Source organism: Nerophis lumbriciformis, linkage group LG04 (genome assembly GCF_033978685.3).
Source record: "Nerophis lumbriciformis linkage group LG04, RoL_Nlum_v2.1, whole genome shotgun sequence".
In the NCBI taxonomy this organism is placed as follows: Eukaryota; Metazoa; Chordata; class Actinopteri; order Syngnathiformes; family Syngnathidae; genus Nerophis; species Nerophis lumbriciformis.
Window position 1 is genome coordinate 40,801,925 of NC_084551.2, and position 15,075 is coordinate 40,816,999.

At 41.9% G+C, this 15,075-nt stretch overlaps 3 protein-coding genes across 4 annotated transcripts in view; 1 reads left to right on the top strand and 2 right to left on the bottom strand.

The window, feature by feature from the left end:
* rad54b (RAD54 homolog B) overlaps window positions 1–15,075 on the bottom strand; it is a 21,754-nt gene continuing 6,679 nt past the window's right edge. The window contains exons 4-16 of one of the 2 annotated variants that reach the window (XM_061955071.1): window positions 7,384–7,581; window positions 6,483–6,782; window positions 5,451–5,613; window positions 5,140–5,365; window positions 3,698–3,784; window positions 3,491–3,611; window positions 3,279–3,418; window positions 2,872–3,162; window positions 2,625–2,788; window positions 2,290–2,551; window positions 2,142–2,208; window positions 633–830; window positions 1–564 (exon numbers count right to left, since the gene is read on the bottom strand). In XM_061955071.1, coding sequence (XP_061811055.1) covers window positions 350–564; window positions 633–830; window positions 2,142–2,208; window positions 2,290–2,551; window positions 2,625–2,788; window positions 2,872–3,162; window positions 3,279–3,418; window positions 3,491–3,611; window positions 3,698–3,784; window positions 5,140–5,365; window positions 5,451–5,613; window positions 6,483–6,782; window positions 7,384–7,581 — 2,432 coding nt within the window. In that variant the 3' untranslated portion in view covers window positions 1–349. Of the gene's footprint in view, window positions 565–626; window positions 831–2,141; window positions 2,209–2,289; window positions 2,552–2,624; window positions 2,789–2,871; window positions 3,163–3,278; window positions 3,419–3,490; window positions 3,612–3,697; window positions 3,785–5,139; window positions 5,366–5,450; window positions 5,614–6,482; window positions 6,783–7,383; window positions 7,582–15,075 lie in introns of both variants that reach the window. The other variant, XM_061955065.1, reaches the window with a different exon arrangement.
* LOC133601992 (fibrinogen silencer-binding protein) lies at window positions 7,683–10,990 on the bottom strand. Its single transcript, XM_061955094.1, has 2 exons — window positions 10,182–10,990; window positions 7,683–9,153 (listed from the first exon to the last, which is right to left on the bottom strand). The coding sequence occupies exons 1-2, from the start codon at window positions 10,586–10,588 to the stop codon at window positions 8,604–8,606; spliced, it is 957 nt and encodes a 318-aa protein (XP_061811078.1). The 5' UTR covers window positions 10,589–10,990; the 3' UTR covers window positions 7,683–8,603.
* Window positions 11,228–15,075, top strand: part of rnf41l (ring finger protein 41, like) — a 27,188-nt gene continuing 23,340 nt past the window's right edge. Inside the window, exon 1 of the mRNA XM_061955083.1 lies at window positions 11,228–11,317. The gene's annotated coding sequence lies outside the window, so the exon portion shown is untranslated. The remainder of the gene's footprint in view (window positions 11,318–15,075) is intronic.

Consider the following 15,075-nt stretch of genomic DNA (forward strand, 5'->3'; position numbering starts at 1 on the left):
AGGAACTTCTCTCGACGTATCCTCACTTTATTAGACAATCTAATTTAATCCCACACACAAGAGCAATACATTCTTCTCAGTATGATGCTGTGCAGTTCTACACTACAAAACTACAAACATGATAACATTGTTGAATTAATTTTAAGTGATTCTCAAACTGTGTCAAGTGTTTTCTAAGGTGGTACTTGGTGAAAAAAGTTGGCGAACCAGTGCTCTATTTCAAACTTTATTTTCTTAGCTATTTATTTCTGATAGTTTTTGCATAGAATTTTGTTAGATTGTGAAGTGTGTATATCATATTTTCAAATCATGTATTTTTGGTCACTAACAGTTGAGTCCATAGTTGCGGTTACTGATCCATGTGAGAAATGGTGGTCTGAAAGGCAAAGGTGACATGGTCTCTGGCACGATCAAGGTAAGGGTCTGAGAAGGTGTGGGCATCTCCAGAGAAATGTCTCCATTGCATTAGCTCGGACATGCTCAGATGTTTCTGCGCTGACCCGTCGCAGTCCCGCCCAAGCTGACATGGCCGATTTGCATCCTGCTCGTCTACCTCTCCAACAACTGGGCGGGAAAAAAGGAAGCAAATGAATTCCAGGACGTTTAAATTCAAATTATTAACATACCTTTACCGTTGACGGATCCGTCCATGTTGCAGCTGCAGTTCAACAGGTCGTGAGTTAGAGAGCATGTTTCGGTAAGGCTGAAAAGGTCTCTCAGCTCGCTGCTGGAGAAGTTGGCGTGTTCGGAGCCTTTGCCGAGGTCTACCACTGTCCCGGAGAGGCCCTGCTTGGACACCTGGCGCTGGAATATGCGCTCCTCAATGGTACCTTAATAGAGACATTACACTTCTAATCAGTCGAGTGTTAAGTTAAAGTTAAAGTTAAAGTACCAATGATTGTCACACACACACTAGGTGTGGTGAAATTTGTCCTCTGCATTTGACCCATCCCCTTGTTCACCCCCTGGGAGGTGAGGGGAGCAGTGGGCAGCAGCGATGCCGCGCCCGGGAATCATTTTTGGTGATTTAACCCCCAATTCCAACCCTTGATGCTGAGTGCCAAGCAGGGAGGTAATGGGTCCCATTTTTATAGTCTTTGGTATGACTCGGCCGGGGTTTGAACTCACAACCTACCGATCTCAGGGCGGACACTCTAACCACTAGGCCACTGAGTAGTGTACAGTGTCCTGTACACTAGACTGATTAAGCATGTAAGCAAAGACACAGATACACAAGAAATACAAGGCCGCCATAATTTCTCCTATTCTAATTTGACTTCTTCCGAGGCTCAGATAAATAAAAGGCATCAAAACCAATTTCATTATTAAAGAAAAATGGCTATCATGCTGTGGCTTTGATGTTTTGAGACAAACTTTATAAACAAAGCGTAATCAAAAACAACAAAACTCCCATTGTGCCTTTGTGTGTATAGCTGAATACATTTTGGCCCAAGTCATTGAACATTTGTCCAATGATTATACAACATTGTGAATACAGGCAGTACTCGTATGGCGTTTTGTGTTTAAGAAAATAACTATAGTTTGTTACATCCTGCGAAATAATGTATTGTCGTGCACTTTTGCTCCTTTAGTCGGTAGTTGTTGCAGACTCTTCTAATGGCAGTGTGTCATTGTAAAACGCCCAGCCCAAGCTGTTCAAATGCTGCAACCATCATCAAGGATAATGATATTATATCTAACGGTGTTCAAAGATCAGCTCTGATGAAACGGACAGTGATAACGAAGCAGTGTAGTGGTCTTATTATTGAGACTTCCTCCTCACAATAAACCTGTCTCTCCCTCTCTTGCAACGACCCTTAGGGTATGCAAGACAACTCCACGGGTAAAAGTAAGGAATACATTTTTGTTATTTTTAAATTACGGTTCAATGACATTCTTGAATTTCATCCTTTTAATTACTGCATTTTATAAATCTTTCATGTGTTTAGTGCGAGTTGCTTAGGTCTTCATTTATGTATAATTTAGGTAAAGGTTCTGACTTACACTTAACTGAACTTTTCATTGTCCTTGCAGGAAATAAACCGAGGGCCTCTTATATCTGTACAACATTTACTCTAGCATGTGACCATAAATGTAATTTCCAGTCTATCTGGTGAATTACGTATGGTTATTCTTCCAACCTGCAGTGAGGAGGCGGTAAGTATGCACGGTCTTTTTCTGTCCATCTCGCCACACGCGAGCCATGGCCTGCACACAGCAGATAAAAGAATGTGGCAAAGTACAGTAGCAGTTCATCAGGTATACTAAATATTTTTGAAGGTGTTTTACCTGAATGTCATTTGCAGGATTCCAGTCGAGATCATAAAGCACCAAATGGGAAGCCCCCACCAGATTAAGCCCCACCCCACCAGCTTTGGAGCTCAGCAGAAAAAGGAAATTAGGTGAATAAGGGCTGTTGAAGCTGTCGACAAGACGCTGCCTCTGGTTGGTAGGCGTTTGTCCGTCTAGCCGACAGAATGTGTAGGTCATGTGCACACAAATTTTCTGCAGCATGTCCAGCGTCTGAGTATAGTTGGACACTACAACAACCCTAGAAGAGACATGGCATTACCCACAATTCAAAAGCACATCCAAATTACTACAAACATGTGACAATCACACACCTGTCAGATGGGCTGAGCTGTCTGATGGTTTCCAGCAGGTCCAACAGAACCAAGAGTTTCCCTGAGTCAGCAAGGTTCAAGCTATCTGAAGAGTACAATTTAGGGAAAAACTGTGCTAGACCTTCATGGAAAGAACTCTCATCAGAAGCACACTCAGCTTTTTCCTGAAACACAAAAAACAGAAACCCTCAAAAACCCTCAATTTGCGCTTTGATTGGGATGGCTGAAATTAGGACTCCTTACACACCTTGACTGTGCAGTGCAGCAGTGTCGGGTGATTGCACAGCTTTTTCAAGAAAGTGATGCAGGCCAAGTGGGTGTGTGATTGCATGGAGCCTTGCAGACAGGCTCTGAACACTCTGTGGCTGAGGAGATGCCTGTAGACCTCTTGTTGCAGCGGAGACGGCCTGCAGAACAGGGTCCAGTCAAGGCGGGGCGGAAGGTAGCGGTTGATGATCTCTTGCGTCCTCCTCAGGATGAACATGCCAGTAAGTCGAGAGAGCTCAGCGGCTCGCTCGGCGCCCAAAGATCTCTCCTCCTATTGGCGTAAACAGATGTGGTCTGGTTATGTCCAGTCTGTAGTATTTCTACATTCATTGGACACAATAGGTCCACTGAATAAATCTAAGGAGATCAAATGTGGAGGAATATGACCTCAGAGCAGGAAGGCTGCCTGCAGCGAAGAATGGCCTCCTCATAGACCTTCCTATACGCTGTGGTTGAGCCAAGAACGCCGGGATTAACAAAGTCTATTATAGCGTAGAACTCCTGCAGATCATTTTGCACAGGGGTGCCTTGGAAACACATTTAATAACATCATAGCTTGTTGCTTTTCCTCCCATTAAATATTAAGTATGTTCTCATACCTGTTAGTATAACCCTGCGAGTGCAGCTCAAGCTGCTGAGGGCTGAGGACGTTTTGATGCTGCTGTTCTTTAGTCTGTGACCTTCATCACAGATAATGAGACCAAACTCCACTTTTTGGACCTGTGCAAAAAAAAAGTTGAATTCAGCAGATGTCTTCCCATACAATTGTACACAAAAATGAGGGACATACTGTAAGACAGGCATACCTGTTCAAAGCAGCGCAGAAGCATTTCATAGCTTATCACTAGGACATTGTGCAGAGGAGACAACACAAACTGCTCGATCCTGTGGTCCTTCGCATGGCAACAAACAGCATAGCAACAAGTTATTAGACAAACTAATGTAACAAATAGACTGTATTAAGCACACAGGACAAATAATTAGGTACACCTACACAATCAAGTAAATGATTAACACATTTCCTTTAGTGGAAAAAGCACCTCTTTTTTATTTGTTTAATCAGTCACGCTACTAGTTAAAGAAGTTGTGTTTATTAAAAGAAAACTAGATGTATTCGTTGGTGGAAAGGTTTATTCATGTTTATTTATCTGAAGATACCTTTTGAATAATAGGTTAAATGTCTTCAGCAAGCAAAACAAAGTGCTCTGACTGCAATTTTGTGGAAAATAAATCACACTTTTATAACAAATAAATCACACCTTTATAACAATGTAAACCTTTCTTGGACCAAATGCCACCCTATTGGAAAGTGCTGTGTAGTTTGTGTGTTAAACAAACAGTAGGGCTGCACGATTGTTTTGCTTAGAATTGAGATTGTTATTCTCTAAGATGATTATTTTGACACACCACACTCACACTAACTTCAGGACAATGTGCTTATGTTTGAAATAAATCACTCTTTTTCCCTAACACTATTATTAGACTCAATTCCTTTCCGCTTTAAAGAAACATTGTGAAAAGAAAAGAAAGACTGTCAAGTCAACACTCACTCACTTGACAGTATATTCATGCATACAATGAAGACAAGTGATCGCTCTTTCTGCCTGGCAATGGATTTAACTCACCATGGCTGGCGTGAGTTGCAATGGCACAGGGAGAGCGAGGACAACGTTTTGGCAGACATGCCAACGATAGTGCAACATAAAAAGTTAAAGTACCAATGATTGTCACACACACACTAGGTGTGGCAAAATTATTCTCTGCATTTGACCCATCACCCCTGATCACCCCCTGGGAGGTGAGGGGAGCAGTGGGCAGCAGCGGTGGCCGCGCCCGGGAGTCATTTTTGGTGATTTAACCCCCAATTCCAACCCTTGATGCTGAGTGCCAAGCAGGGAGGTAGTGGGTCCCATTTTTATAGTCTTTGGTATGACTCGGCCGGGGTTTGAACTCACAACCTACTGATCTCAGGGGGGAAACTCATGGGACCTTAAGTAAAATGAGGGAATTAGTTTGTGATGCAGCGCGTTACAATAATCTTAGTAACTTATTACCATACATCAGATTGCATGTGATTTGAGATCACACTTGTGTTAATTTTTGTGTAGCGAAATAGCAATGAAAACAACCACCGCTATTTAATCTCAATCAAAACGGATCAATATTAGACTGTGCAGGTGTACCTTGTTTAGTAGCCTATTGCTCTGTATAATGACAACAATAGTCCACTAAGTCTACATTCCCTAACCTGATCCACAGTGAAAACACTGATCCTCTCACGCCCGAGCCACTTGTTGAACTCAGCGCCCCAGTTCTGCACAAGGCTGCCAGGGGTAACCACGAGCACACGCTTGGTGACCGCTTTTCCGCCGTACGGACCCTGCTTGAGCAGCGTCCAGCAGAGAGCCACGCTTTGCAGGGTCTTTCCAAGACCCATCTCATCAGCCAAGATTGCCCCGTAGCGACCTTCGGCCCTGATGTCCACACACACAAACACAAATTCAATGATTGGCAACAGACTTAAAAAAGAGATTAAACACATTTGTCCAAAAATACAACCTCATGCCCATAACACATTCATAGAGAAAGAGCAGGCCGTCTCTCTGATGGGGGCGCAGGTGAGCTGTCAGGTGCGGGTCAACCACAACATCGACCACAGGGAGCCCTGATTTGTTATTAGACCACTGATGGTTTGGAGAGGGTCGAGGCATCACCAGAGCACCTGAGCGAAAGATTACAAAGATCAATTTTCTGTAGATGCCATAATCAGATGTAGTATTTTGGTCTGCTACAGTAATCCGGCGATTTAACATAAAAACTGATGAACTTGGCGAAAGCTGCCATAAATGACCATATCCCATCCTTACAGTACAATTTTGAGTGTCTGCAACATGTTTTGGCCGATAGAAATATTAATGACATTTCTTACACGCTCCCTTGCCCCGGAGGCGTAGTTGCCCTCTTGCAAAGGTAATGATCCTTCAGTAGGTTCACAAACAAAAACTTTGCAGCGACTTTTACTTCATCCATTTAGTCAAGTTTGATGTACTATATTGTTGGCAGTGCGAACCAGAGCTGAGAACCACAAAATGTGGTTTAGCCTTATTTTAAGGTGGGAAGGTTGCAAATTAGATTTTTTTTGTTCACTTTAAAAAAATACTGCATGTGTTCATTTCTTAATTAGCTTTAACTTTGGAATATTCTCGTATCAGTGCAATAGCACATTCATGTGATATAACTGACACATAGTGACCAGTTAGTATACACTATTACACATCACCATTTGTTTATTTTCCATAAAAATAACAAACGGCATTGATTCAACTGATTGTTGACAATAAGCATTATTTAACAAATGAGATTATGAAAATCTTTACCTGAACACAGCCCTGGTTGTATGATTTTTGTTGAACAGTACTCACTGCATTTCTAACACTGTTGCGTATATGTTTTACTGTATGTGTCCTACATCGTTCATATTTATTATTTTAATGTTTTGCAGCTGCATCATTTTGGCCCAAGGTACATTTCCAGCAAAGCTTATTCTGATTCTGACATTATACTGTCTATGGTTACTAGATGTCTACATACCTGGAGCTTGTGGATCATAGCGAGGTTTGCAGGCATGCTCTTCTGCTAATTTTAATGCAGGAAGGCTTGCTCTCCCCAACATTGTAGGGGGGATGAAAGCTTTGGCTGCTAAGCATTGTGAAGGAGCGGGTGCTGTCTTCAGGATCGTCTCTTCTTGGTATACTTGGGCTTCTTGAAAACAACGTCCAGTAGCAAAATTCTCTGCAGATATGACACCCATCACCTCCACCTCTTTCGCTCCAATCATCAGGGTGTCCCCCTCAGACAGAGAAGCCAACAAAGACACCTTGTAGCCGCTACCTAAATAGACAAGTGTCACAATATTTGGTTGTACAGCAGTGATTTCCAACCACTGTGCCAAGTCACATTAGTATGCCGAAAGGATCACCTAATTATAAATATTTTTCTTACATATACTGTATCTTTGTTCATTTACCTATAAATATGTCAGTGACAGCCATAACAATTACATGCTGTTCTAATAGATGGTAGAAAGTACATAGTTAACCTGTGTATTCATCAATTGCAAATAGGTCATGGTATGCTTAGTGATGTGCCATGAGATTTTTCTAATGTAAAAAATGTGTCTTGGCTCATTAAAGGTTGGGAAACACTAATATACAGTATACAGGGTGTCCAAACCTAAGGATGTGGGTGGGCATTTTGTTTGTTATTACATTGTCTTTAAATCACTATATTAACAACAATTCATGTTTAACTTAAGTCCTCTCAATTTAGACTTAAGTTATTTTACCAGCCAGTGTCTAAATATTTTAAAAATACAATGGACACAAGCTTAATTTTTATGTGCTATATAAAACGCACAAATATGAATTGTGAATCACTGTGTTTGACAGAATTTGACAGTGCTGTTAACGTTCTAGTAAATGAGGGGCCTTACCCTGTCCAATGTTCTTGCCCTCCATGTCTTTCAGGGTGGCCGAGCGCCCCTTGGTCACCAGCACGGCATCCCCCTCCCAGCGCTTGTGTTTCTTTTTGCTGGCCTTACACCACATGACGCTGAAGTAGCGCACAGCATCCCCGCTGCAGTCTGTTGCACCAAAGACCTGATTTGACCCAGTAGCTTTTTGAGGGGAGCCTGTGGGAACAAATGCAAAAACAGTTATGAAGAGGATCCTGTACATACAGGCTCCACCAGCAGAGGTCACTGCTGCAACACCTGCGCAAATTTACACACTGTGTGGGATTTTAATGACTCCAACATAATCCTTCGGCTAGTGACTCTTTTTTTAATAGAAAAAGACAAAAACAACACCCACCGGTCATTTACCGAAAAATACAACAACATTCCAGTCACTTGTAGCATAAGAAATAAAAGTTAAAGACAAACACCTTCATCTTTTTTTGTAAATATCTCTTAACTGGCCATCAAAAGAGCATTAACGGTGCGACATTAGCATTGTGCGTTAAGGCTCAGAGTGGGATGTTTTTAAACAATGAAACATAATTACAAATTGACCAGCCTTGATTCTCTCATGCCTGAAAATGTGAAGACAAAAATTATTCAATTACTGGAACAACTTCCAACAACAGCTACATATACCCATGGCGGATTGAGGCAGAAATGACATCCTTAAGATGCACATTATTATAAATATCATTCCCTTGTGAATTCTTCATAATTTACATATTTTGTGTAATCACAGTGTCATTGCATCATTTGTCAACAAACAGTGAGACAGAACACGGATAGTAGGTACAACCATCAGTGGCTGCATTAGGCACTATGCATTAATAAATACTGATCTCACAAATGTGGAACGGGCACCAGTTGATTTATCTCAACACTTATGATGACCCTTTGAACCTGGTGTGTAGTTAAGCAGCAGGAGCTGTAAATGGTGTAGTATTGACAGGGCAACACTGTAATACGGCACTGAATTCAAGACAGAAGCTCAGACATGTTGTGTTCTTTCCTCTTATTCTATTCCATTCCCAGTTTTGGACCAAAAATGACAACACTTTGATGACTAATGCTTGAACTGTGTCCATTGCTAGCCTTTTAGTACTGTATCACTACAGTATTGGGCAATCCATTCTGAGCTGAACTGCGGGAAGTTGGTCCAGAGTCTCCCTTTTCTATCAGCATGTTCCTGCATGCTAAAGAGGGATGGGCAATCCATGTCGAAGTCGGGCCGCCTTCAGCTTCTCCACTTTGATCTTGGCTCTCAAAAGTTCCTCTTCCAGCTCCTGCTTCCTCTTGAGTCCTTCCCTCTTCTCCTTAAGGTACATCGCCACTTTCCTGTGATTGGCGAGCACCAACTCATGCTCCTCCTTGGCCAAGTACAGTGGGCGAAACCGCTCGGGCTCATGTTGCGGGTACACGTTGTTGGGGTAGAGGTCTTGGCCAAAAGGCAAAGGCGAAGAGGAGAGGGCCATGTTGCCAGACGAAGGGGCAGGTGACAAGGATGCTTCGTAATCGTGGATGCTGTCGGCGTCCTGCTCCTCCTCCAACTCATGGCCTGCCTCGGGCTCTGAGTGCGTAGAGGGAAAAGGGAGATCTGGAGGCGGTTTTACATCATCTTCAATGTCCAGATGGACCACCTCATGGGGAATAGTTGGGACGGCTGCCGAGTATTCCTGAAGGCCAGCAAGAGAGGAGCTGCTGCCAGGAGGCTCGATGGTAGACGTGTGCTTACTATATATTAATCTGTGGAGGGACAGAAGAATCAACATGAGTGAGAACAATCACACTTATTGACAAATGACATACAGTATCTCACGAAAATTAATACACCTCACACATTTTAGGACCTATATTCATTATGTATTCTCAAGGGACAACACTATAGAAATGAAACTTGGATATACCTTAAGAGTAGTCAGTGTACAACTGGTAGAGCTGAATAGATTTAGAATTGACTGAAAAAAAACAATCAAAACACAACCATGCTTGACTGTGGCAAAACACCTTAAATTGCTACTCGTGTTGCCAGCTATTTAGCCAACAATAATAATAGCTTTGTGTTGACCCATTTTCAGTTGACAGTATACGGCTTTCTAAGATGACTACAGACGGAAATTAGCGGAATGCTGAATCTAGTGCACCCATTTCTAATTTTAGAACAATGTGTAGTGCACGTTGTTCATAAACCAATTTTAAAAATATATATAATTTCAAATGATTGTTTGTTAATGTGTAAGCAGCGTGTCCCCAAACATTTGAACAGTTGTCGAATTAGTAATTACATGTCCAAGGCGAACAAAATTAAATAGTCTTCATGTTGAAAAAAAGAATAATATTTATCTATCAAAATTCCAGTAACATATTCTGGACATATATTGTATTTGCTTTTTCACAGCTTTACAAATGTTCAATATGTACACCGCCTGTGACATGACACGTCAAGCCAATAGACTAACTCCTGCCAAACACGCTGCAAGGTTTCCTGCGTAGCATTCCTCAATGCATCAATAAGTCTCTTTAAAACCGAGATTTTTTATCAGTACACAAATAACTTTGAAACCATTTGGGACATCAGTCTACTATAAATACATGTATCTAATAGATGAAGGTTTTTTTCTATGAAATTTAGTGTGCTTTCTTTATTTCTTCTTCCTAAAATCCTAAAAATAAACCAAAATATTTGCCGCTTCTATATCAGTTGTGTGTGTGTGTTGGTTTCTAGAAGTAATCTTGTTGTCTAGTACATAGTTTGTCCGTGCTCGTGCATGTACCTGCGCAGCGCCAGGTCCTTTTCGTGGATGGGCACATGCTGAAACAGGTGAGGGATTATCTCCATGATTTTCCTGGTAGGCTCTGAGATGCTCGCTCTGTACTCCGGCTGGGCGTGTCTCCGTTGCATCACTTCCTGTTTGGCTGACTCCTTCAGCCTCTTGTAGAGGGTCCTGAGACCCTGCGCTGTGCGGTGAGGCCTGTCGCCCCCCAAGGCGTTGTACTGCTCTGCCACGGTTTCCCAGCACTTGTTCTTGTCCACAATGACCGCGTGTTTGTTGGTGTGTTCCTCCAGGATGCGGATGTGAGGGCGGACCAGCTTCAACAGGTCCAGCTTCTCAGAGAGGGTGAAGTTGGAGGAGCGAGCTTTACCCACCATGCTGGAGAGAAATGCCGAGCCAGATGCCATCTTAAAGCACAGACCAATTCGGGCCTTCGGCTGTCACCCCAACACCTGTCTTTTCTTGTTCTGATGCAGGATTCTCTTAGTCCACCAAGATTAAAACTTAACACAGCTTTAACTCTTTGATATCACTCATTTTCCTCCTCTTCCCACTTCAAATCAAACATAGGCTATGTTCTGTCATGAGCGTGGAATCCAACCACTCCTTGGTTGCTCCTCTTGTGTCCTTGCACGACAAAATCAGGCTGCTTCTGCGCACAATAAGAATCAGGCTTAACTAGGCCAGCCTCGTTTAGGCCCCCGCCTATCGCGCAGGGTTTTGGATGAATTCCTCTCAGCTTAGACTGACGTAGCTAAGCCGCTTAAACCCAGCCCGACCTACTTACAGCTCGGCCTCTCTAAACCCCAAACCAGGCACAGCAGGGCCATGCAGCCCCAGCATATAACAACAGATGGGGACACACTTAGTAGGGGTTCAGTGCATAGTTTATTTGGGTTTTTCTGGACACTGTTTTGCTTGCACGACGGCGAGTGCAGAGCAGCACAGGCTTAACTGACTCAAATGGGGGAGGGGTTTAAGCGAGCCCGCTGCGCATGCGTGTGAGGGGGCGCGTCTAAGCAAGGGGCGCGCTCTTTGATGCGACAAGCTAATGACGCGGACACGGCTGGAACATGCAAATCTGCGTGTGAGTCGGATGTGTTTCGGGTGTAATGCAGAGACACCGGATAAAAACGGTAGGACGGAGCGGCGTATGCGTTGAGCAAGTGCCGAGCAGGAGTGCTAAATCTGCCCGCGACTGCCGCTCCCACACCAGTCTAAGACTAGCCACAAAGGAGAAATACGCGAAACACACGTTAGCATTTAGGCGTTCTGTATTAAATATTAAACAAACACGTCACAGAAATGAGAATTGGGCTAAAGTGTGTTTACATTTTAAAATGTAATAAAACGAGTTGACTACGTGTTCGAGGAGTTTGGGGCTGCATTCTTCAGAATGGGCAGCAGGGGGTGTTTGCAGTAGCTGCATATTGACGGGACACTTCATTAGGTACAGCACCAAGTTTAACTACAAAGACAAGAAATCCTTTATTTATAATAAAGGATGCAGTTACAAAGCTAGACATCCATCAATCTAATTTCTACCGCGTGTCCCTCTCGGGGTGGTAGGGGTGCTGGAGGTTATCCCAGCTGCATTTGGGTATGGTTGACTATTAACTATTGTGATCACACAAGTGCATTGCATCATACTGAAAGGTGTTTCTGATATATTTACAGGCCATTGAAACATTTAACCACATGTCAGTATGATGCAATGAAGGTGTACCTTCACCTCAGTACACTATGCACTCCCTACCTACATTTCCAGTCTATAAATTGTATTTAACATAAAAAATGTTGTACATTATTGTAAAATTTTACACAAATTAAAATATATGTGTTGTGGTTTTGCATTATTGTACAATTACAACATTCAGTATAGTACAGGATTATTAGAATCAATGGCGCAAAAAATGGGTATGCAGTTTAAGCGTCCCTCTGTGGCTCCGCACTTGAGCGGGTACCAAAACCTCCATCCATCTAGAGCCGCAACTAACAACTAATTTGATCATCGATTAATTTGTCGATTATTACTTCTATTAATCGATTAATAATCGGATAAAAGAGACAAACTACATTTATATCCTTTCCAGTATTTTATTGGAAAAAAACGGCATACTGGCACCATACTTATTTTGATTATTGTTTGTCAGCTGTTTGTAAATGTTGCAGTTTATAAATAAAGGTTTATATAAAAAAAAAAGTTCTCTGCGCATGCGCATGGCATAGATCCAATGATCTATGCCATTGCATAGATCATTGCAATGATCTATGCAATGATCATTGCATAGAGTGTTGCCGATTAATTTAGTTGACTAAATTCATCGCCAACTATTTTTATAATCAATTTTAATCGATTAGTTGTTGCAGCCCTATCCATCCATTTTCTACCGCTTGTCCCTTTCAGGGTCACTGGGGGTGCTGGAGCCGATCTCAGCTGCATTCGGGCGGAAAGCGGGGTACACCCTGGACAAGTCTCCACCTCATCGCAGGGCCAACACAGATAGACAACGTTCACACTCACATTCACACACTAGGGCCAATTTAGTGTTGCCAATCAACCTATCCCCAGGTGCATGTCTTTGGAGGTGGGAGGAAGCCAGAGTACCCGGAGGGAAGCCACGCAGTCACGGGGAGAAAATGCTTAATTCACACAGAAAGATCCCCAGCCCAGTAATCGAACCATGGGCAGGGAATTAATTTGAGTTGGCATTTTCTATATTTAACAGCTTTTTGTGCATGTGTAAATTATATGATCAATAAAAGAGGCATGTCACTGATTATGAGCCCTCTGTCGGACACACTAACTACTTCACCACCACAATTATACAGCAAACATCGGCACATATACCATTGAGCCCTTTGATTTTTTATCACATTTTAATTGTCTTTTGTTTGTCACGTCTCTCAGTAGCACTTTGAGATTCCAGATATATATTATATATTCAATTATTATTATTGTCATGATTGATCTGTGACAATCCGAAATGTTATCGTTAGTGCAGAAATTTACTTTTTGAGTTACTTTAAGGTGAGAAGTTCCATTCTGTAATTGTAAATGAGCAGTCTGTTTTGAGGTAGAAAGACACAATTAATAAATGAGCTGTTTATTAGATTAGGTTCTGTTCAACGTTATTGTCATTGCATATCTCACAAGTACATAGCAACTAAATATAGTTAGCATCTAACCAGAAGTGATTAAGCAATGAATTGAGTATCTGATGTACAGTTGTGTTTAGTTTTTAGTTTTTCATTACATTTTACTTCTGTTACTGTATGAAAAACACTGCACTGGAACAACATAATTCCCCATTGTGGGAGAAATAAAAGTCTTATCCATCTACAGCAGTGTTTCTCGAACTTGTTTCACCAAGTACCACCTCAGGAAACACTTGGCTCTCCAAATACCACTATAATGACCAACATTATAATACGGTAGTGTTGTAGGCCTAAGTATTTATTAAAAACAAGGCTGACATTTTTATTTAACAAGAATATATTTAATATTTCTGGCCACTGTAACATTACACAGTTTGAACAGTAACACTGTGTTTAAATATAGGAAAATAACTAAATTGGCCTGAATGTGAGTGTGAATGTTGTCTATCTGTGTTAGCCCTGCGAGAAGAACAAGCGGTAGAAAATGGATGGATGGAAAATACTGTACTTTAATCAAGTGATATTTTGGCGTACCAGGAGTGTCCAAATGTTTTGAATCGGGGGAGCTTTGGGCTAAAACATTTGGACGGGGGCTGAAAGCCAACTGCATGTAAAGTAACAATATATACACCCACATTAGGGATGTCCCGATCCAGGTTTTTGCACTTCCGATCCGATACCGATATTGTTTTTGCACTTCCGATCCGATACTGGCCTATCCGAGCATGTATTAAAGTTATTTAGCCTACTTAGTTGTCAGAATCATCTTGAAAAGGGTTTTAGTACTCTTGATAACAACTAGCCAGCTGAATTAGGGGAGTTTGAATAATACACAATGGTTGGTAACAAGAAACTGACCTGTTTATTCAAGGATAAACACAAAATAGACCAAATTATACATGACAAACAGAAATGGCATCATTGAACTAGGGCTGGGCGATATGGCCTTTTTTTAATATTGCGATATTTTAAGGCTATATCCCGATAGACGATATATATCTCGATATTTTGCCTTAGCCTTGAATGAACACTTGATGCATATAATCACAGCAGTATGATGATTCTATGTGTCTACATTAAAACATTCTTCTTCATACTGCATTAATATATGCTACTTTTAAACTTTCATGCAGAGAAGGAAATCACAACTAAAAAAATCACTATTTTTTTTCATACGGTGTTGATCTGGAAATGTTTGCCTCTGCATTTTTGATGGTGTGGACGTGTGGCACCGAATGGAGATAAGCGTCTCGACAGACGTTACAATATTTGAACAATGATGACGAAAACTGTTTTCTCTGTCGTGTCCGTGTGTCGAAAATTGTTATGCGCTTATTTTTTTATTTGATTTTGTGCGTGGCACATATTTGCCGTGCGCAGAGGACACTTGAGCAGGCGCGCACCTTAGCGGCTGCGCTAGCATCACAGCTAACGTTAGCCATGCTGCTACCTCTCTGCTCGGGGAGGACGTATACGTATGTAACGTATGTCGTGACAGTATGTGACGTGTGTAAGAAGCCGCGCTCGCTGTCTGTGAGAGGGAGACACAGTAAAGAGTGAGAAGAGCCTGTCGTGTAATGCCAGCAGCTAAAAGCAACTGCGTGAGAATTCACAGACTTGTGGATGTGTTGAAGGTGTGCTGGAAAATGCGGAACGGAAATCAGGGAGCAGCAGAAAAGTGGAATGTATTATTTAAATCGGTGCGTTGGAAAACACAGACCGGAGTTTTTTTTTA